Here is a 23,112-nt window from a genome sequence, read left to right on the forward strand (position 1 = left end):
GGGCAGGCTGACGTTTTCTCTGCATGCTGCAGTCTGCGGGCCCTGGTCTGATCACTAGGCTCTCCTACCGTCCAGCTCATGTCACCCACTGGTTCTTTGAGGAGGCCCATAGGTATTTTAGGACCAAACGTGTGAGTGTGCATACGGATGGGGTACAGGACTCTGAGGAAAGACCCAACAGATGTGATTCCTCAAGTCAGCCCTGAAAGGACCCCTTCTGATCCCAGTTTACAACTTAAAAACATACCTTTCTTCCTTTCAGTTCCCTGCTTTGCTCTCTTCTGCTGAAATAAGCCCTGATTCAGATCTCAGAAGAGGTTCTGGGGAAGAGCAGCATGACCCCTCCCACACAACACAGTTTTCTGCAAACCCAAGCCCGCCATGTCCTTCTTACCTGCAGGGTTTGGCTGAAGCGCTTTAACGGTGTGGCCTTCACGGGAGGGATGAGGTTTGCTAGTGATGTCACTCTAGAAAGGGGCTTGACCCGTTTATTACTAGGCTCCTACAGGGTTAAAAAACAAAAACAAAAACAAAAAAAAAAAGGGAAGGAAAATGTCAAGGTTAATTACAGACAACAAAACTCTACCCAGTCCTACTCCACGAGCTACTCCTACCGAACTACTCCTGTGCCCCATCATAGGAGACAACTTGGCTCAGGAGCCAGAATGGGAAAGGACAGGAAACATCAACAGAAGCAGCCTCTGGGCAGACAGCAAATAGGTATGGTCTGTTCCCTACCCTTCAACCCCCCTGTATCTGCCCTCTTTTAATTCAGAAGCTTGCACTTCGAATCATTCTCCCCAATGCCTCCCTTAGAGAAAAGCTGCCTCAGATTTCCCATCCAGTGACCTTGTTAGGCAGTTGTGTTTTGATGCTTCTGGTTTCATCTTTTTAAAAACCTTTTCTCCACCTTGCCTGAAGCCACTCTCCAAATTTCTTTTATGCAATGGAGCTTTTCTAAAGCATAAGGAATGTTTGGTTTTTTTCAGTTCATTAAATTAAAAAAAAATTTTAAAGGAAGTTTTTCTATTACTGGGCTTTTTAAAAATCATCTTTGTATCTACAGAATACTGGAAATGCACCTATGAATACTTATAAATAACAACCAGCAAGAGGAAATGTACAGAGAGAAAATCCTACCGTGTACATCTGTTTTTAGAATTCATATACCCACAAATTTTGAAAATCCTCTCCACATGAAACATCTGCAAATCTGCAAGTTACCCCAAACCAAGTGAATGGGTGAGAGGGCGCCTACCCATTCCAATGTCTTTGCAGAGGAGAATTACATAAAAACAATAGGCTATGGGAAAGAGGGACGTGACACACAAAATATTCTACAGAGACAAAGAGAACAGTTACCCTTGCCTTCCTAAGCTCCATCTGACCTGCAGTAGATGCTGGACAGCACATGAAAACACCAAATTTTGATGGAAAAAGCCAAACTTGCCAATTGCTGTGGCAAACCTCAACCATTTCCAGAGGAAGTCTCAAGATGCTCATCTTTCTTTTTCAGCCATTGCTTTCAAAGTTTCGACGGTTAAGCCAGAACTTCAGATTCTCCAGAACATCCCTGCAAGGTGTTTTGAACATAGTAGGTGCTTGGAAAAATCTTGCCTGAATTTGGAATTTTGCAGAGAAACTCTTATGTCATTTTGTGCCCTTGCCAATCTCAGATGTCAGAAGCCCTCTTGGAAATAGACCCGATCTTTCTGGCATTTCGGTAGAAAAATTAAAAGACTAAAGGAAAAAAAAGTACAAAACAATTCCACAATGTTGCCAGGATTGACTTCATGATTTCTCGAAGCAGTGGAATACTTTCCCAAGACAGAGAATGAATCCGGGCTGTCGGGGACCTCTCCAGCTTCTTGGCATGCTGAGCGGAACAGACAGGAGGAAACTCTCCGAACACTGGGGAGGCTCAGTTCCAAAATGCAAGGGATTAATCTCTCAATACGAGAGACCTCTAGACATCACATTACTATTATTGAAATGCTGAAGAGAAAGCTCCAATAGCACTTCTCCTTCCAGGTGACACTGACCTTCAGGACGCTCCAGGTCCACTGCCTGGCTCCTGAGCATCTGTGCCCAGAGGAGGATTTTTAAATTTTTTTTTACGTCAGAGCTGCATCACTGGCATGTTAAATACACACACACACACACACACACACACACACACACACGCTCTTGAGCATCCCCTGAATTTCTTGAAATAGCTCCTGCTTTGGACTGGAAATGCCAGCGTTGTGATAATACCACCTTTGGTGGTACAAACTGCATTGCAGTAAATGAGGAGGGGAGGGATTTCACGGGGCAGCAGGAGTTGGTCTCAGATGATCCTGCAGGCACCTCAGAACCCGGAGACTCCCAGGTCTCTGTTTTTTGTTTTTTTTTTTGAACGGCTCACGGTGCTGAACACAGATTCTGTATCAGAATGGGGAAGCTGAAGGGCAAACGCCAACAAGGTTCTCTTGCTTTTTAAAAAAGGGGCAGGGAGCATTGCACGCTTGGCAGGATGGGGGAAGATTCAGTTCTGTTCCACTTGCTGTGTCATCTTTTCTGGGGTTCTGCTGACTCTGCTGCCCATTTTACATGACCCAGTCGATGGGTGTTTACACAGCTACAAGATCTACGCACAATGCAAATACCAGCCCCACTGCACGCTGTGTGCAGTGGCGCTACAAGAGATTGTAATTAAAACTCCTTTCTTACGGCATTGCCCATTTGGAAGTAAACAGCAGGCTGCTCTCTGGCAATCTGACATTCCCAAGTAATGAACAACTGAACCAGAAACCACTGCGGCATGATTTAGTGCTGTAATCCAGCAATGCAGGCAGGTGCAATTTCAAAACCAGAACATGTACAGGTTATTGGATCTGTGGAGGAGGCTTTATGTCTGACCCAGTATGAATTATGGTGTTCTCCTTAAGGGTTTCAGTGAGACTAGGAGATTAAAAAAATTTTGGGCCTAATTTGATTTTTCTTTTCCATTTACTCAGTATGTCTCCAGCTACATTTTACTGCTATCTAAAAAGAGCCCTTGGGGAAAATGTTTCCAGATTCTAGTTAAATAGCTCTACTGAAAACTAGCAAATGCAATTCCAAGGATGCTTTGGGGCTTTCCGGAGAGATGACAGAACACAACCTGCAGGAGCTTCCTAGTCCAATAACTCAGCTGCCAGACCAAGGTGGGCAAGGTGTATGCTAAACCCAGAAACAAGACACCCTATTTCAAGCACAGACACCACCCCCACCATGCAATTTTAAGACAGGACAGGAGGGCATCTCACTCCAAAGGTTAAAAAACAGAAAAAAGATAAAGGCATTGAGTATTGTGTGTAGGCAGTATTGTCTGCATAACAAAGTTTTGTTTCATCTTTTCTAGGCCTCATAGGTTTCTTGTTTTTCTTGTCTTATTGCACTAGCTAGGACCACCTGTATATTATTGATTATAGGCTGAGAGGGCAGGTATTCTAGTGTAGTTCTTGATTCTCAAGTGATTATTATGAAGAGTTCATCATTATGACTTGTGTTTGCTGAAAGCATGGAAGAGATACCCTAATCAAGTAGAGAAAATTCCACTCTATGTTAAGTTTTCAGTGAATTTTTACCATGAATAAATATTCACTTTTATCAAATGTTTTCCTGTTATCTCTTCAGAGGACAAGGAAAGGGAAGAAAAGAAGGAAGAGGTGGCAGGGAGGGAAGGAGGCAGTGAAGAGTCATGGAGGTCACATATTTTCATAAATGAATTGGTACAGCAATTTAAAACATCTTGTGTACTTGAATTACAAACAAAGGGCAATAAAGCACTCCGTGCCATTTTATTTTTAATGTGAGATTTTATTTTATTTTTATTTTATTTTATTTATTTATTTGGGAGGGAAGCAGACTCCCTGCCGAGCAGGAAGCCTGACGCAAGGCTTGGTCCCAGGACCCTGGGATCATGACCAGGGCCACAGGCGGATGCTTACCCAACATTAGGTGCCCCTAATGTGAGATTTTTAGAAAATAGATTTTAACACTCCTTCGCAAGGGGAGACAATGGTTTTCTTTCCCTCTCCTCATTCTTATCTTCCAACAGGTTAAAAAACAAAAACAAAAACAAAAAAACCATCAAAGCAGATCACATGCATGTAAGAAAGTGACTACCATATCAATATGGTCTAGCACAACTATTTATTCCTTCAAAAATGATTCCATTCTAAGAGATGTGGCATATAGGAAACCATCACTTATTCTCCCTGTACTTCATTTTTGCAGCTAGAGTGGTGTTGGGGAACAACAAGACAGTCTTCCTCATCGTATCTGTAGCTGCCATGAGACCACCTTCACGCGGCCGCAAACCCAACCCCAGAGGGATCAGGGATGAAGTCATCAGTGCTGGACGGACCACTCTACTGCAGAGCAATACTGTTCTCGGCTGCCATACACCGGCCCAGGAGCAAGGGAGAGGTGAGAATCAACTGTGCTAGCCAGTGCTTCTGCCCCTGAGATGATGGAGTCAGAAAAGTCTGTCAAATGTTTGAGGACACCAGGGGAGCCTTAGGCAGGGCTTCATCTCTGTGGGAGGAGAAGGTATGCTGGGAACACCCAGCAGCCCCTAGGAGGCTTTCATCACCCTCATGTTAAACAGAAGTTACAGTCTCAGAGTGGTTGGGAAGCTCTCGCATTATGAAATAATAATAAAAATAACATTAATAATAATAAGCTCATATTTCCTGCAGGGACTCCTATCAATGCTTTACAGATAACTACTAATTTATTCCTCCTAATACCTATGCAATTATAGGTAGGTACTATTATGATCCATATTTTAAAGATGGAGATACTGAGGCAGAGGACAAGCAATGTGTTTAAAGTCACTCAAAAAAGCTGGCCAGGATTTAAACCTGGGCAGGCTGGCTCCAGAGCCCCCGGCTTATGTCTTTGTGTAAGGGGCCAGATGGTAAATGCTTCAGGCTTCGGGGGCATCTAGCCTCCATCATGACTACTCAGCTCTGCCATCAGCCTTAAACAGTATGCAAACAAACGAATGTGACGATGTTCCATTTTAGACATTAAAATCTGAATTCCGTAGAGTCTTTACATGTCACAAAACATTACTGTTTTGCTTTTTTCAACCATTAAAAATAGAAACCATTCTTTGCTTGAACACAATAAGAACTCTGGCCCGTGGACCAGAGTTTGCAGACCACTGTTCTATACCACTGCTGGCTTTATAGGGAGCATTTCCTGCATCGGTTGTCCTCAGCCTCAGCTTTTCTGCTGTGACATACCCAAAGACTCCCAGCTACAGTACCCTTCCCAGGTGCACTTAGATAGTCTTCAAGCTCTGGAGATGGGATAGACTTGATCTGCTTATTCTTTCTGGAGCTGGGTATGCAGGGTCCTCCCCTGGTAGGCAGGGGAGATATCGGACTTATCTTTATGTGAGTAAACCCTATCCTAGTACATTTTATTGCCTTTCCAAATAAATCAGCCCAAGCATGACACAGACTTTCCCTGACCATGGATGTGTATACAAACAAGGGACGAACAAAATGACAGGGTGCGTGGGATCTGGTTCATAGTAACGAGAGGGAGCAGGGATGCGTAAGACACAAGGCTGATCACAGGTTGGTAACTGTCAAAGCTGGGGGCCAGGCAAAGGAATCTCATTATACAGTCCTGCCTGGGGTACACAGTCAAACACTGGATAATACCAGGGTTTATTTTAATGCACAGAGAATCATTTTGCAAATGTATCAGTGAACAGACAGATGCCATCAAAGATCTGCACTTCAGCTGTTAGTGAGGGGCTAGTGAGAAAGGATACTGAAAGAGACAGATGACAGACATCATCTAGAACTGAACATGATTAGAAGAGACCTGGTAGGGATGCCTGGGTGGCTCAGTGGGTTAAAGCCTCTGCCTTCGGCTCAGGTCATGATCTTGGGGTCCTGGGATGGAGCCCCACATCGGGCTCTCTGCTTGGCAGGGAGCCTGCTTCCTCTTCCTCTCTCTCTGCCTGCCTCTCTGCCTCCTTGTGATCTCTGTCTGTCAAATAAATAAATAAAATCTTAAAAAAAAAAAAAAAAGAAGAGACCTGGTAAAATGAAAGAAAAAAAATCCCACTACTGCATTTCAGCAATTTTCAGCTAACATAGACCAGAAGAGGGAAGGGTCTATGTGGCTGGGCAATCAAAAGCTGGGAGAGCTGCTTTGAAATGTTCAGACTTAAGATGAGGAATATCATGGACAGGCACCAACCCAGCCACCAGACTCCCTGAAGTCTGTTCTATTCTGTTGACTGCTTTAATTCTTTAATTTTTTAAAAATATTTTATTTATTTGACAGAGAGAGAGACAGCGAGATAGAGAGGGCACTTAAGCAGGGAGACTGAGAGAGGGAAAAGCAGGCTTCCTGCTGAGCAGGGAGCCCAATGGGGGGCTCGATCCCAGGACCCTGGGATCATGACCTGACCCAAAGGCAGATGCCCAAGGGACTGAGCCACAATTGACTGATCTTTTATCTGCTCTCATCAAGAAACCTATTGACGGGTTGCCAATCACTACAGTCCACAACATAAAACAATTTGGTGGTATTCCACTCTGATGAAGAAATAAGCAGAGAGAACAGGAGCCATTCCAGGTCAGACCGCCCAGGGAGGGGAGACTTCTCTTCTGTTGTATTTATTTAATGAGTGTGCTTTCCTTTCCCCAATTCTGCATCCCCAAATTCACGGTTTTCTCTCCATTCCTATAACAGCACCTTCCAATAAGAAGGCAAAGACTTCCTATCCTTGCCAGAGCCTCACTGTCACTCTGCCTCTCTCCAGGCAAATACATGTAAAGCTCATGACTGTCTTGACTTGACTTTACCACCCAAATCCTTAGGCTCAAAGGCTGGTTCATGTGGTCTCATGGTTTATGCCCAAGATTCTCACCCTTCAAAACTTCTAGGTCACCACAAATATTATGGTGTTCTCACTTCTTTTGACACCTCCTATTGCCAAGACCTTGCCACCCTTTCTGGGTTCCTCACTGACTTGCTGGCCAGGTTTTTTTGTTTTTGTTTTTGTTTTTGTTTGTTTGTTTGTTTGTTTTAACTATTGCCTATGCCTCCTCCAACCCAAAGCTTTACTCCAAGTCTCCCCTCCTTCCCTCTGGGGCACCTGACAGCCTGCTTTGTATCTTGTCCCTCAAAGACAACATATTCCTACAGGTTCTCCTTCCTAGCTAATGTTTTTCTAACTAAGACTCAAGTGAGCCTCATTTAAACAAGTCAGTCAGTCTGTCTGTCTGTCTATCTATCTATCTGAGTCTGGATCTCATACATTCTAGCAAGTTACTTAGTCACAGTTTCTTCAACTGAAAAATGAGGAAAGAATCCTCTCACAATGCAGTAGTGGAAATTGCGGCTAAGAGCTATCATTTAATTCCATAAGAGTTTATAATCTGTGTCAGGCACTGGGCTGACTGCTTTACATGGGTTTGCTTGTGGCCCCTTCAGAACATCCCATGAGAGAGCTAAGATCCTTATTCCCATTTTACAGATGAGTAAGCTGAGGCTCAATGAGCATAAGTAGTTACACAAGTCACCTATCTCAGGTGGCAGACACAAGACAGAAATCCTATCCTGGACCACACACCTCAGCTACACTGTTCCGCCCAAGAGACAACAATAATGATACACAGCACAGGGCCTTGTGAAAAGCAAGCTTTCCATGAACAAAGCCTAAAACTGAACTCACAAACTGGTGTGATTTTTAGTAGATCATTTCTCCTCCCCTTCCCCTTTGCTACTAGGAACAGGTGAGTTTATCTAATCACTCAATGTGTGCATTCTCTTTTTTAAAGAAATTGATCTTGAAATAATTTTAGATTTATAGAAGAGCTGCAAGAATAGTACAGAATGTTCCCATATACTCTGTACCCTCCTCTCCCGATGTTAACACCTTACATAACTATGTACATTTTTATCAAAACTACGATATTAGTATTACTACAAGATGATTAACTAAACTATTAAAGGATTTACTAGGATTTCACCAGTTCCCCCACTAATGTCTCTTTTCTGTTTCAGGATCCAATCCAGAATCTCACATTATATCTCACGGTCATATCTCTGGAGTTTCCTCTAATCTGTGACAGTTCTCTGGTCTACCTTTCACGACATTGACACTTTTGAAGCGTACTGGTCAGCTATTTCGCTGAATGTCTCTCCTTTTGGATCTGAGGTTTTCTCATGATTAAAATAAGATTATGCATTTTTGTGGGCACCTAGGTAGCTCAGTCAGTTAAGCTTCTGACTCTTGATTTCCACTCAGGTCATGACTTTGGGGTGTTGGGATAGAGAGCCTGGTATTGGGCTCTTGCACTCAGCAGGGAGTCTGTTTAAGGATTCTTTCTCTCCCTCTTCCTCTGCCCCCCGCCTTGCTCACAAGGCCTCTCTTTCTTTTCTAAAAGTAAATAAATCTTAAAAATAAATGTTATGCATTTTGGCAAGAATACAACAGAAGTGACTTGTCCTTTTTGGTACATCATATCAGGGTAGCATTATCTTATTACTTATCTACCATTTGGTTAAGGCAGGGTATGCGTTGAACTGTATACCCCTAAAAAGATACATTGAGGTTCTACCCCCAAACCTGTGAAAGTGACCTCATTTGAAAATAGGATCTTTGCAGATATAATCAAGTTAGGATGAGGTCACACTAGATTAGAGTGTGTCCTAAATCCAATCACTTGTATCCTTATAGAAAGGAAATTTAAAGACACGAAGGGAGAAAGCAATATAATGACAGAGGCAGCAACCGTAGTGATATATCTACAAGCCAAAGAACACTAAGGACTGATGACAAATACCAGAAGCCAGGAAGAGGCAAGGAAGGATGTCTCTGCAAGTTTCTGAGGCTGATACCTTGATTTCAGGCTTCTGGTCTGCAGAACAGTGAGAAATAAATTTCTGTTGTTCTAAGCCACCCAGCTACCCTAGGAAACTAATACAGGTATTCTCTGCTGGATTTCTCCCTATAAATTTACTATTCCTTTTGCAATTAAAACATATATGGGAAGAGACACCTTGTGACTATATGCATCCTTTTAAATCTCTGTGAGTGTTTTCCAGCATTTGCAAAATTGGCTTCACTGAAGTGTACATCTGTCACCTTAGGGGGGTATGTCTCTTGACTGAACAGGGAGAACCAGAAGGCTAATCCAGGCAAAGTATCCATGAGAGTCAGTGTTGGCTGGAGCAGGCAAGGGGAGGGGCATAAGGGACCAGAGGGGCGGGGCATGAAGGACAAGGAGGCAGCAATGAGGAGACCTTCTCAGAGCCACGTGAGTAAGAGGATCGGGGCCATGGGAACACCAAGGGGAGCTTCTTTGGAGCCTGCAAGTGACTCTTCATCTTATTTTCTTGTAAATAGAGAAAGACAATAATAATATAATGGTGTCTAACTCTGAAATTTCCATTAAGTGGTTCTCATTTTTTATTTTTTTCTGTTCTCTTTTCCCTGGCACAGAGCTAACTGACCTGGTGTCATGTGTTACCAGAAGTTGAAAGGCAAATAATAAGGCCCAAATTCCAACGGAAACCTGGCTTCATTGATTAGGCCAAATGCATTTCAGAATTATTGGTTTCTAACCCACAAGGTGAGCAAAAGGTCTTCAAACTCAGAACTATAATTTTCCTTTAGAGATGCTTATCCGTGGTTTCAACAAAAGGGCTACAGACTTTGTGGACTTTGACAAACCACCAGGAACAGCTCCTGAAGGCATCCCTGTTACCTCTGTCTTGGCTAATCTCAAAGACGGAGGCCACACCCTGTGCTTATTCTCTCCAGCTGTGGGTCTGGTTGCCTTGCCCTGGGCATCCAAGGGAGATCTGATTTCCTCTTTGATGAAATGGCTCGACTCTCTCCATATCAGATGCTATAAGAGAAACATCTTTATTTCTTAAAAAAAAAAAAAAAAAGTTGTATATGGGGTTCTTTTGGGTTATTTATTTATTTATTTAGTACTTTTGCTTGCTAACAGAGAGTAAGGAGAGCCTGGATAAATAAAATTCACAGACCACTCTGAGTTAGTTCAGTCTTACGTCCAAGCTGCAGACAGGATATTGGGTTGTTCTGTTGAGAATCCAACAATTTCTCCAGCCTCTTCTCACGGAGATGGAAAAGCTAAACAGCAGATGACAATAGGGATGTCAAAAGACGGTCTGGGAAAATCCACAAATTAAACTGTCAGCTCTTGGGGCCACAGAACTGAACACGTGAGGGTTGGAGAGATGATATTTATTCCCTGAACATCGAGTCTTCTCGGCCTGTGCCGGTCAGCCCCTACGGCATCTGGCCAACATCGGTCTGCGAGGTGGCTGCTTTTGGGAAGCCTTGACTAAGCGGGAGGCATCAGGGGGACATGTGACCGAACTAAGACAATGCTGGCACGAGCCTCTGAAAGCCTGCTCCGTCCCTGACCCAAAGAGAGCCTCCCATAAAAAGCAAATAAAAAATGAGGCTCAAAAGAAAATCACGTTTTATGACAACTTCTGTGGGCATCCCGGCTTCATTTCCTCTAGGCCTCCCTGTTTCCTTCAAGTCTTAAACACATGTTGGCAAAAACGCTGCAGCTCCCTCCTGTTCGCATAAACCAAATGGCAAAATGAAGGGAAGGAGGGGTGTGGGACGAGGGAGATGGATTTCAGCCAGGATACTCCACAGAAGCAATTAATCTTACTACAAACTCTGAGAGGGCTAATGTTCGGGGCAAACCATTTTGTTTCTGAGGGCAGACGTCAAGCAACTTATTATCTTTATTCTTCTGATTATCATTGAATTTGTGCTCCTATACTATAGAAAAATAACCTGACCTACTTGGCTGCTGTGGGTAAATTCATTTTTGCTGAACTGTGGTGATGGGATTGGAAAAAAAAAAAAAAAAAAAAGAACCTTGGGAAATAATTCAGTAAAATATGGGACTCTCTCAGAGCTGAAGCAGGCCGTGGCAGCCTAGGTTACAAACATAATCTCTTAGCAGTGCCAGTAAAATAAAACAGAACCACTGTTTCAGACACTGTATTTTTGGCAAATGTTTCACTCCTCAATTACTTTCAGAGTTCTTCGTCTCAGTCAACATTATAAGGGTAAATCAACATTTATCCTGGCAGCAAGCCCAAATTTGTTATTTTATTAGTCTGCTACTGGTTAAATTGGCCCAAGATTAAACACATCTAATAAATAGCCCTAAAATATTGAAGTTTAGTAGAAGACCACATTCAAGTTCTCTTACACAGGATGTTACTATTAACCTTGGGCAGAGGAGAAATGTACACCCACACCCACACCCCAGCTAAGTTCCTTTTAGCAAACGCCAGCCCATTGCCTGAAACCCATTTTGGTCATGCCCAGACATGGCATTGCAGACCTTCAGAGAAAGAGGAAGCCAAATATTTAGCGCTCTCTGCGGTCCCTGGATCCACATCTGCCTTCCGAACGTCAAGCAAAACTCTTACTTTCTTGAGGCAGACAGGGCCAGATGCTTGGGGCTGGTGCACTTTAAGAGTCTGACCTCTGGAAAGGTCTCAGGGCTTCCACCAGAGTCATACCTCGGTGGCCCTTAAGGGAAGGCCAACTCTGAGCCCAGAAGACATTTTCTGACAATTAGATTCAGGTTATGCACTTTTTGCAAGACTGCCACAGAAATGATGTGCCCACCATGCCGCACCCATCTGTAGGTCTAGAAAATAGAGTCCAGGCACACATTCCTGCTTACAGAATGTTAACAAGGTACCCGGAGGTGGCAGGGGTGGCCTAATCCCAGGCATAGGGCCCAGAGGAAGGTCTCCTCTGTGGTTCTGGGGTTTCGTGGGCAGTCATTTCCTACTGACTTCTTGGGAGCCCTTAGGTGGGTGGGGTATAAATTCTGCATTTGTTTTTCTCTGTAAAAGGGACTCCCTGGCTTCCCCTTGGGCTGAGTTGGAGGGGGAGGGGGAGAATAATGCAACTGGGGATTCCTTTCCCACTTCAGGGTTTGGGAACTGCCCTCAAGGGTACTTTAAGGATATTTGCCGAGGCTTCCCCAGAGTTTAGGAACAGGCCGAAAGTCTCTACAGCAAGTGACAAGGTTCTTATCACACTGGCCTAAAGAATGTGTTGATTCTTTGCAAAGGATCTAAGGATAAAATATGAGCCAACCTTCCTAGCCAGAGCACAATGCCCTATGACCCCGAACCAACAATGTGACCTCCATGGGCTTGGTCTCCTCCCCTGTGAAGTGGGGGTGACTCTCCTACCCCCTAACAGAGCTGTTGGGAAGGTGACATGAGATCATGTGTGTAATGTGCTTGGTACAAGCCTGCCCCATAGTTGCCTCCTGCAAATATCAGATTATTGCCCTTATTTCTAATGCCCAAGGAGAGGTGTCGTCTCTCCCCGAGCCTGCTCTCCTGCCCTCATCCATTTCCTGCAGCACTAGATTTTGCCCTGGGCCTCCCAAGGATGAAGCTGGGAACTCCATGTCACCTGCCACACCACAATCTCACCAATGACATGCTCCTGCCACTGGCCTCAGGTAATGAGACCACATATTTTGATTCCACATTCCTGCCTTGCCTTTCTTCCTGCAGCTTTATTATCTGTTTAGTCAAGCTCTGGCTGGATAGAGCAAAACTGGGAGTTGTTTGGCGGGATCCAAGGTTATGTCGGAGGAGAGGAAAATGTCAGCCATGAAATCCCAAGGCAAGAACCTGAGTTGGGGAAGGGAATCCAAGTGGGTCTTGAAGTCTGCATCAAAACCCTCCTACCCCTAACCCAACATTGCTAAATTATGGTCTAGAAGAGCTGGCCTCCAGTCTTGCCAGATCCTAGTACTATCTGGGATTAGGCACGGCTAGGAACTCTGGGTGTTCAACCCATGTCAGATGAGCAAGATGGAATTTCTCCCCAAATAACAAGTTACCCTAGGCTTCCAGAAAGGACCATACAGATGCACTGGAATGTCCTTTCTCTTTTTCATTCACCTATTGTCCTTTGAAGCTGAGCATCATCTTCGTTTCCCAGAAATGGGGGGGAAAAAGGCACAGAAATTCAATTAAAAAAAAAAAAAAAAAAAAAAAAAGATGTTCAGCTCTTAATCTCAATGTCCCAAAGGAAGGACATACTGTTCCAGCTCAATTTAGGATAATCAAACATGTCTCAGGCAAGCAAAACTGACAACCAGGTCTGCCATCTGACTGAAGACTAAGCTGGGACGAGGGGTCCCACATACACCTGCTGGGTAAAACCTCTGACCAAGGGCATGGGGTCAGCAGGATGAGAACATGAACCCCCTTCTCCTGTGGCCTAGTCAGCTTCTGTTTTTGACAAGAACAATATCTGAGCAGATGAGACCTGCAGAAATGTGGCTTTCAGAGAGAAACAGAAACTAGATTTGCCATATTCCCTGGTACTCCCCAGCTGTCCCTGCTAGCACAATTTATCCTTTCAAATCATTGGGTTCACGTGCATCCTCAACAGCACATGGCTCCAGTGAGAACCAGGGAAAACTGCATTTGGGGGTTTTAGAACAGTCTGCTCTCAGCTGAGAACAGAATACACGGAAATCTGATTATTCAAAATGGAAAAAGCTACCAGTGGCCCAGCCATAAGGGATTGGTTGAACTGGGAATAAAATAAAATAAATGTTAAACTTTCCTGTTTTCAGCTCTCAGCTGACATCTTACCACCCACTGAGCAACGGTATGTAGAAAAATAAGGCAGAAAGCAGGCTGTTCAGGAAGCTATGAGGTAGGTCATCTATGATGGCTTCATATGGCCCTTCTGTTGCCCCCACACACTCCAACTGAGCACATGAATAGCTTCAAATGTTATCTTTGGGAGATGTGTGTGTGTGTGTGTATACACACACTCATGCACACACACAGAACACAAGACTATATTTGAGAAAGTTTTCATTCTGTAGCACATTTTTAATGACAGGAATAAAAAAAATGCCCACTAACAATGGATTTTTCCAAAGACTGGGAACAAACACTGGCCCTCAGTGCTGTGCATTTGCAACCTTGAAACATAGTGATTATGTGTTATTTCTAACTCTGAGCAATTAATATGCATCCAGATGTATCATTATCTACAGTGTATTAAAATTCAGTACCCTGCGTGTTTGAAAAAGAGTGTATCATGCACGACAAAGGAGGCAGAAGACTCAGAGACCTGTGCTGTTCCCCCACATCACTTGCAGCTAATTTCAATTACAAAGTCACAAGAGAGAAAATGAATAGACAATGCAGTTGACTTAAAAGAAAAGAAGTAGATACAAACCTGTGATTTGACTGTTTGGCTTTGTAAAAAAATGTTGGTTTAGCCATTAGGAATTCAGTGGTAAGGGATGCCAGTAAGAGTTTCCAGAAAAGACAAAGGCAGTTTTGTGGTAAGAGAAAAATGTTATTTATTGTGGCTGAAAGAGGCGAAATTCCCATGAGTCTTCAGCTCAGGCCATCTACAGATGGGCGGGTTCCTTTGGAAGACCATGTGGGGTCTAACCTGGCAAGATTTCCCTGAAAAATTTTCCCTAAGTGTCCTCAGGGATTGAGGGAAAGTCTCACTGGCCAGGGGATCACTCCTCCTGCCCTGCTGTTTAGGCGTGAGGCTCTGGGACTGCTCCTGAATTTACAAAGCAGGGAAGCACAGAGTGTCGTTGGGGCCATCTAACCCTTCAAAGCCTCCAGAATTGTCATTAAATTACATGCTGCCAGGTTCCTGACCTACTCTCAGATTCTAGCAATTTTCTAGAAGCAGAGAAGTCATCCCACACCTGACCCAGGCGTGACTCAACTGTCAAATAGAGAAAGAAGTGCTAGACAAAGGCGGACCCCTAGGTGGGGAGGAGGAGGCACCAAGAGTCATGGAGCTCCCCGCCCTCCCGTGCCAGATGTTGGCACTCACACACTCAGCTATACCATACAGTGACCCCATCACCTCATTTTATAAAAGAGGAAACAGGTGTTCAGGGAAGTAATGTGACTTACCCTAAGACATACCCAGTAAAAGCTGAAATTCAAATTCAAATCTACCTGACTTGAAAGCTTTCCCTGCCACCCCCACACGGGCTTCCTGGGATACACAACTTCCTCTTATAACATAATAGCAACAAGACTGACAATGACTTCGTGCCAGGCTGGGCCAAAGTGCTCTCTATGCACGATTTCGTTGATTTCTCTTAAGTTAGAACTATTAATATGCCCGTTTCACAAAACAGGCAACTGAAGCTTAGAAGGGTTAAGAAGCTTTCCTAAGGTTACACAGCCAATGGCAGAGCAAGGACTCAGCCCAAGGCTGCTCCTCAGCAAGACCAGCGATCTGAACCAGAACCTTGCTCCATTCCTAAGTCCTGTGGGAAATAAGGATGACAGAGGCAGGACAATGGAAACTAAGGCTGGGACTGGAAAACTTGAAGCTGTTCATTCCACATTCAAGCCCTGTCACTCTGGAATCAGCAGCCCTCCTGTCTTTCCTCTTCCTACCCTTCCCCAGCATCTCAGAGTGCCCTGCCAGGTGCCCAGGTGCCCTGCTCTTGTGTCCCCAGTGGACATTGCCCTCTGTTAAGGCACCCCTGGGGAATGGTGTGTGAGCATCCAGCACCAAGGGGCTAACTGGATGACCACCCCCCAGGACTGCCCTCCTAGTAGTCAAAATCTCTAGTGAGATTGCCTGCTTCCCCATCCCCCTTTTCTGACTGACGATCACTGTCTGTTTGTTAAGGTTCTGAATGACTGGGTCCAACTCAAGTACAAGTTCCTCGAGGACAGAAAGCATGTCTTTCTCTTTTAAACTCAGGAGAAATTGTTAGGTAGAGTCTGATCTCAAGAAATATTTACTGACAATCAAAGAGCATTAGGGGTCATTTCGAGCTGTTCGGCTCTTCACCAAGTTGTATCCATCAAGCTCTGGAATTTCCCCACATTTCTAACAAAGGATCTATTTATAATTAAAGCACCCTGCTAATGAATGGGCAGGATGAACTCTCAAATCAATCTAATCCTTCTCACCTGCACTGGGTCTGTCCCTGTGGCTGGAGCTTGGTTAAGACTCCCAGATGCTGTGTGTCAGAGGGGAGCCAGGCTTGGGGATGGATAACAAGCTCTTCACCTCCCCTGGCCAGCGTGCCTCTCTACCCTGAGCTCACACTCCACTCCCTGCTTGAAAGTCATTCTGGGAACATCAGAAAACCATACTAGATTTTTTTTTCATCCTGCCTGGCAGGAATGAACTTGAATCTTGCCAGTGTACTTGGAACATCTTTTGTTTTTTAAAAAAATAATGGCCAGTGCCAACTCAAATCCCTGGGAAGTTGGGTGGGTATTTCCTACAGAGGAAAGAGTGACCTCCCAGTAGACCCCTTGATAGGGATGATCAGCCACAGCTTCCACTCCGCGGACGTGCACTGAAAATAGATGATGCTGTTGCTGCTAACGGTGCGAGGAATGCCTGCACTGTGCACACCCTCTGCAACCTCATTCGTTTTTCACAGTTCCCTTGGAAATTCTTATTTACAGGTAAAGAAACTGAGGCTATAGAGGCTGAGTCACTGTCCAAGGTCTCTTGGCTCACAAGTGGCCAACTTGGGATTCAGATTTGGTTCAGTCCACCCCTCAAATCCAAGTTTCCAGCCACCACACTCTGGGTCTGCCCCAAATTTAAAATACAGTCTTGCCCAATCCTTCCCTCAGGGTGAATGGGAAAAGGAAGAGGATGGGTTAAATGATTTCAGCTGGAACCTGGGAACTTTGAAGCTTTGAAAAGGAAAAAAAAAAAAAAAAGATCTTTGTTCTTAGAACAGAAATCTAATTTTTAAAAAATTTGCTAACATCTAGTCTAAGATAATTTTCTATGACATATTAAAGTCCATCTTTATCTATTTAAAAATATTAGTATTTGAAATCTGGGTCCTATGTGCAAAGTCCAGATTTAAGTTTTAGTCTGTAAGCAGCTGTAACCAAACTTGGGAAGCAACTGCTGCAGAGCTCTGGTCTAGAAGAACCTCAGAACAGGAATGCTGTTTCCAAACCCTCCCCACCACTGTTGACAATTTTTTTGCCAATGTATAGGCCACCTGAACTATTACATAGTTAATGTTTCCTTAAATTACTCATCTTTGACTTAAGTAACCATATTGTAACAACAAACACTGCATCTGCCATAAATAGAAACTTGAGAAAATGAACCCTATTATTAAATTATTTATTAGATACTCTTTGCCTGCTGAAGCTTCTAAGCCCGAGGCCTGAGCTTTGTTAAAAGGGGTGGGGGGGGTGGCGGTGGACAGGGACGGGGACTGTAAGTGATAGAAAGGTGTTAAAGACACACTAGCTCTGAACTAAGACTTTCGCCTCAGCACCTTCAGAAGGATCAGAAGTACAGGAAGAGATTTGAAAAGAGAAAGTGATTCAAACTTATTGTGTGTCTTAACTCTGTATCCTCTTTTCCCTGGTGTCCTTCAGTCTACCACAAATGGTATGAAACCCACCTTCTGGGAAAAAAGGGATCCAGGCCAATCTTCTCATTTCAGAAACAAAGACTCCAAGGTCCCCTGAGCCTACTTGTGTTCTGTCCCCGGCTAGTAAGGAGGCTCTTGTAAGAATCAGCTTAGAAATAAATGCTGCTGGAGAAATTCAGATTTAAGCATTTACGAGTCTTCTAAAGCAAGTTCCCACTCCTTGATGCCGAGCCACAACAAAGCTCACTCTCCTCGGCCCTTAGAGAGCGGACTAAAGCCTTCAGAAACTGCAAGAGAAAACCAGGCCCGTCTTCAGATGTGTTCCTTTCGAAGTTGTCCAATCTTAGTCACCATCAAACAGCTGAGTGGAGGGTGACTTTTCACCATGTGTCTCTGGCTGACACTTAAGTTACCATCAGTTTTTTTCCCTCTTTAACAGTCTGTTTCCTTCACAGTGGTTTCAGACCCTTTTATAAGACCACGCCCAGAAGCACCTAAGAAAACCACCAACCAGCAAAGAGGATGGCTAAAAGTGTGTGGGAACAAGACCCCAAAACCTAACAGGAACTGATGAGCAACCCGCACCCCTCCCCCACCTGTGCGAAGTCAAACATAAGAAGAGTTTTCACCAGTGGCCTTTAATTATCTTCTCTCTGTTGGCCTGGGGTCGTTCTTGACATGCCTGCGTCACTTGGGGATTATGAAATGTTAGCATTTCAATGTAAGATAAGACACTTGAGAGGGACGCTTGCACTGGCCTTGTGCTGGGGCCAGAGAGCGCACACAGGAAAGACTTATCACTTGTCCTCCTGGGGTATCAGGCCTGTAGCTCCTTCAAGTCCCACCCACTGGCTGCTTCCCTTTTCTCTTCTGTGGCTTTTTCCTCCAGGAAGACTCCAAACTTCCAAATCTGACAAGGGTTGCACCGGCTAAACATTTACCTTTATGTATTTTTTTCAAGGTCTTGATGTAGGCTCTCGGTTTTATTTCACTCTCGTGGTATCTAAGGAAACTGTCCCCTCGGGGGAAATGCTCTAGTTCTCCTTACCCTTTAATTATTGCCCCTGCTGCAAACATTAGACCTGCAGAGCTCAGGAAGGCATCATTTTAAGGGATGTCATCTACATGCACAGAAGGTTCTGTCTATCCATTTTTGTTTTGCTTCTTGTTTAATAGCGATCACACATCAAATATAAAGCAAGCTTTGCACTTGAACCTGGTGTGCAGGCCACAGGATGGGCCCACTACTCCACTGGCTGCCAGGTGAGGTCTCTGCATGCAGTGTTCTAAGTTTAATGGGGTTCACTCTGAATACTCCCAAAATATCGCTGCTTACCAACTTCACTCAGGAACATGACTGGGTTAAGCCAGCACTGCGGTATGCCAAGCAGTCAAGGCTGGACAAAGAGGGCCCAGCATTTTGGCCCTGCCTCCTAATCTCTCCAAATCTCTGTTTCCTCAGTTGACAAAGAGGACAGTCCTTGCCTTGCTCAGTGCCTTCAGCCAGAGCAAGGTTCAAAGGAAATCATACATGGGAAAACACCTGCCTGCTATTTGAACACAGGGCAGCACTGCTGTGAATTTAGGGAACGCGGTGAGAGAGGGACAGGGGATGCTGATAGAACACATCCCTTGCCCCATCTCCCTACATCCCATGTGCTTATGTAGAAATTTAAATGGGTTATGTCATGTGTGTAATTATGCTGAACTTTTTTCCTTTTTATTTTTTACAAGAACATTAAGGTATTTCTGTTGGCTAGTGTGTAATGGCTCAAAGGATGTCACTGATCCCTGTGCTAGAGGCCATGGTACATGGAGTTAACCCGTCATTAAATAGTTTAGAGAGGTTGTTGGCTTTTCTGTCCGTTATAAGTAAATAGGAAGGGATGCTTAACTGAAATCAGACAGCCAAACCAGCTCTGCTATACACAGCAGTGTGATCCTGGGAAAGTTACTGAATTTCTCTGATTCTTAAGATCCTCACCTTTGAAATGGAGGTAATTATACTCAGATGAGGAAAAGAATATAAAAATGCTTTGAAACCTATAAAATGCACAACCATACAACATGATCATTATTGCAAATAATAATATTTTTAAAAGATTATTTATTTATTTATTTATTTATTTGGCAGACAGAGAGAGATCACAAGTAGGCAAAGCAGCAGGCAGAGAGAGAGAGGGAGAAGCAGGCTCCCTGCTGAGCGGAGAGTCCAATGCAGGGCTTGATCCCAGGACCCTGGGACCATGACCTGAGCTGACGGCAGAGGCTTAACCCTCTGAGCCACCCAGGCACCCCTGCAAATAATATTATTATTAACAACTCTGGACACATAGCATTTTCCCCTCTAATAGCTGGGATACTGGGTCCAGAGATTTGAACCTTTTTGTGTGTGTTTTAATATACACTGATGAGTACCCTCATTCCCTACAGATGGATGTTATTTCCCTGCAACATCCCCAGGACTGGGTTCTATCATGTCTTTAAAATATTTGTGATGTCAATTAGGTATGAAACAGCACCTATTATTATTTACCTTTTTCATTTCTATAATTTCTACTACGGTGAACATTTAAATAATGTTTACGTTCACAGTTCCTTATGTGTGAACTACCTATTTATGTCTTTTCGCCCATTTATCAATGGACACCATGGAAGGTCCTTTTACATCTGTATAAGTTATTTAAATGACAAAGATATTAATTTTTCAATTTGTTATCTCTATTTCTTTTCTTTTCTTTTTTTTTTTTAAGATTTTGTTTATTTATTTGACAGAGATTACAAGTAGGCAGAGAGGCAGGCAGAGAGAGAGGAGGAAGCAGGCTTCCCGCTGAGCAGAGAGCCTGATGTGGGGCTCTATCCCAGGACCCTGGGATCATGACCTGAGCTGAAGGCAGAGGCTTAACCTACTGAGCCACCCAGGCGCCCCTGTTATCTCTATTTCAAAAATCTTTTTCAATGAATGAGTCTACTTCTCTTGCGCAAGGAAGCACATTAAACATAACAGACACCTTGTTTGTTGATATAGCATTGCACAGTGTGTTTGTGGACTGATCAATACTCAAGATTTCCAGGCACACTGAGCATGTCTGGTGGAAACAAGCAAGGAAGAGAAAGAGATTGGAGAGTATATCCCATTTGGAAAAGTGAGAGGAACCAGGATATCTAGCCAAGAGAAACAAGCACCTGGGGGAAGGGTGTGTGTGTGTGTGTGTGTGTGTGTGTGTGCGCGTGCGTGCGCGTGTGTGGGTGTGCACGTGGAGACACATGTGCATGTGTGTAGATGGAGAGAGAGAGCAGTTTGCAAATATTTAAGGAGGTAGGACATGAGAAGGTATTACTATATAATATTCAGTTGCAGGAAGCAATGTTACAATTAAGAGAGGATTTTTTCATGATCTACACTGTAGAAAGACAGAATGTACAGGCTCAAAAGGTAATGAGTTCTCTGTTTCTGGAGATGTTTAAGCAGAAACTGAAAGGATCCAGCAGCGGGTTAGCACTGGGTTCCATATTCTCAACAGGCTTCTCCTACTCTAAGGTTCTCGAATGCAATGACGCTGGGTCATTTCCCGGAGGCTGGTTTTGTTTGTTTGTTTCATAAATCCCCGGAAAATAAGCCTGTTTTGCTACTCCTTGCCTCCTCATCTTAAGAGCCAAGAGGAAAAAAAAAAAAAAAATCCAGTGAATTTACCGTTAAGACTTCTGGTTCTGCTCCAATTAATTGAAGTTTAGTAATAATCGGGGCCGCCTTCTCCAAAAGAACACAATGGCTCAAACACAGAAGGTCCAGACGCAAGTGCTTCTAGACTTAAAAAGAACCACTCCTTTCCCAGCCAGTCAGAGGTTCAGAAGCCTTTCTGGATTAACGTTTGACACAGCCTCTTCTAAGCTAATAACGGGTGTCAAGTAATAAAAAAAAATGGAAGGCATTAGAAACCACTGGCCTTCATTCTTGACAGTTCATGAGTCAATACAAAAATAAATGGCAATGCAATTCACAGCAGTTTCCTCATTTTGTGTGTGACCTGTACCCATGACCAACGCTGACAAATTATGGAAGGCAACTGCAAGCACCCGTCACAAATGAAGTAGCCTTTCTAGATATATGCCATTAATAACAATTATATGTGCACATGGCTTTGCAAAATTAGGATATGATCAGTAATTTATTTTCATTCAGCTATTATGAAAACAGTGGCACCAGTCCAGGATTTTACAGGCAATTGGAGAATGTCTTGAGAAAGTGACACGATTTGCAAGTATCCAGATGGAAGTCAGGGCCTTCCAGTTATTGGTTTAGGTGCAAGCCTGGTGGTAAATGTAGATAAGCAAAATGACTAATTGCAGAACTAACGGTGTCACCTCCACAGCGCTGAGCATGCAGAATTCTGCCAAAGACCAGCTCTTTGGCATTGAGAAACAGAGAACGGAAGTTAACCAAAACCCTCCCAAATGGACGCTTGCAATGCCCACTCCTTGGGGTTGCAGCCATTCTATGAAGTGGGCTGCCAGAAACATCGACTAATGGTGGGGTCTCCCATCCAGACACTAGGGAGAAAGGAGGCTTCTGGCTGTAAGGCTATTTGCTCCAGCAGGGGCCCTCAGCCTTCACGTGTTATGTGGTGAAGAGACCAGTGATTTAGTCATTTAGCTGCAATGTGATGTGGTTGGGAAAGTACAGATCTCAGGGTAAGAGGGGGGTGTGCATCTTGGCTCCCCACCTAGTAACTCAGCCATCCTGGAAGGGCTATTGCCCAGCTATGAGCCTCAGTTGCTTCTTCTACAAAAAGGAACAAATACACCAACCTCATAGGATTGTTGTGGGGATAAAGAGAGGGCCTACAGTAAAGCCCCTAATTCCCTCCTGGGTATAAAACAGCCCTCAGAAAATTTAAGACAGTAATCATTAATTAAAACTGTTTGGGGAATCTTTTCAAGATGCATAAGTCTTGATGATGATGATGCTATTTATTGAACACTTACTATATGCCAAACACTGGATTAAGCACTGTAAATGAAACATCTCATTGACCCTCACTATGATCCTAAAAGGCAGAACTCTCACTACCCCCATTTTACCACTGAGGGCAACAGGGCTTAGAGAGGCCCAGGAGCTTGTCCAGGGTGACACCACTAAGCAGGCGGTAGAGATGACATTAGGACTCAGTACAGAGCTGAAACCCTGAACATCCTCAAAGGTACATGTGTAAAGTCAACATGTTTTCCTTTAATAGACCTTTTCCTAGCTCAGGTACACCCTATCCTGGAGGCCCAAGACCCCCAAGACCCCATCTGAACAAGTGTCAGAATCATGGGCTACATGATCATAACCAGATCCTATCAGCAAGCAATGGCATTTACCTGGATAACTCCGTGTTGCTCCCCTCCCAGCAATACCGAAAGTCACATGATTCATGGAGTCTACTTACTTGGTCACTTGAAGAAACACCAGGATTCTAACTGCAATAACTCCTCAGAACTATTTCTATGCAGTTGGTTGTATATTCTTTCAATTCAACACTATATGATACAAACTCCAAGAAATGTATGAATTGCTGGAAACCATTTGACTCCTTTAGCTCTCCAGCTGGCAGGCAAGGAGTACAGACCCAGGTGCATACAATTTTCAAGT

At 43.9% G+C, this 23,112-nt stretch overlaps 1 protein-coding gene across 11 annotated transcripts in view; it reads right to left on the minus strand.

Annotated features, from left to right (window-relative positions):
• ARHGEF3 (Rho guanine nucleotide exchange factor 3) overlaps window positions 1-23,112 on the minus strand; it is a 324,108-nt gene that overhangs the window by 44,809 nt on the left and 256,187 nt on the right. For 10 of the 11 annotated variants that reach the window (XM_032322903.1, XM_032322931.1, XM_032322961.1 and 7 more), the window contains one exon: window positions 395-502. In XM_032322903.1, coding sequence (XP_032178794.1) covers window positions 395-502 — 108 coding nt within the window. Of the gene's footprint in view, window positions 1-394; window positions 503-1,362; window positions 2,086-23,112 lie in introns of those variants that run through there. The other variant, XM_032322971.1, reaches the window with a different exon arrangement.

Source organism: Mustela erminea, chromosome 1 (assembly GCF_009829155.1).
Source record: "Mustela erminea isolate mMusErm1 chromosome 1, mMusErm1.Pri, whole genome shotgun sequence".
Classification (NCBI taxonomy): domain Eukaryota; kingdom Metazoa; phylum Chordata; class Mammalia; order Carnivora; family Mustelidae; genus Mustela; species Mustela erminea.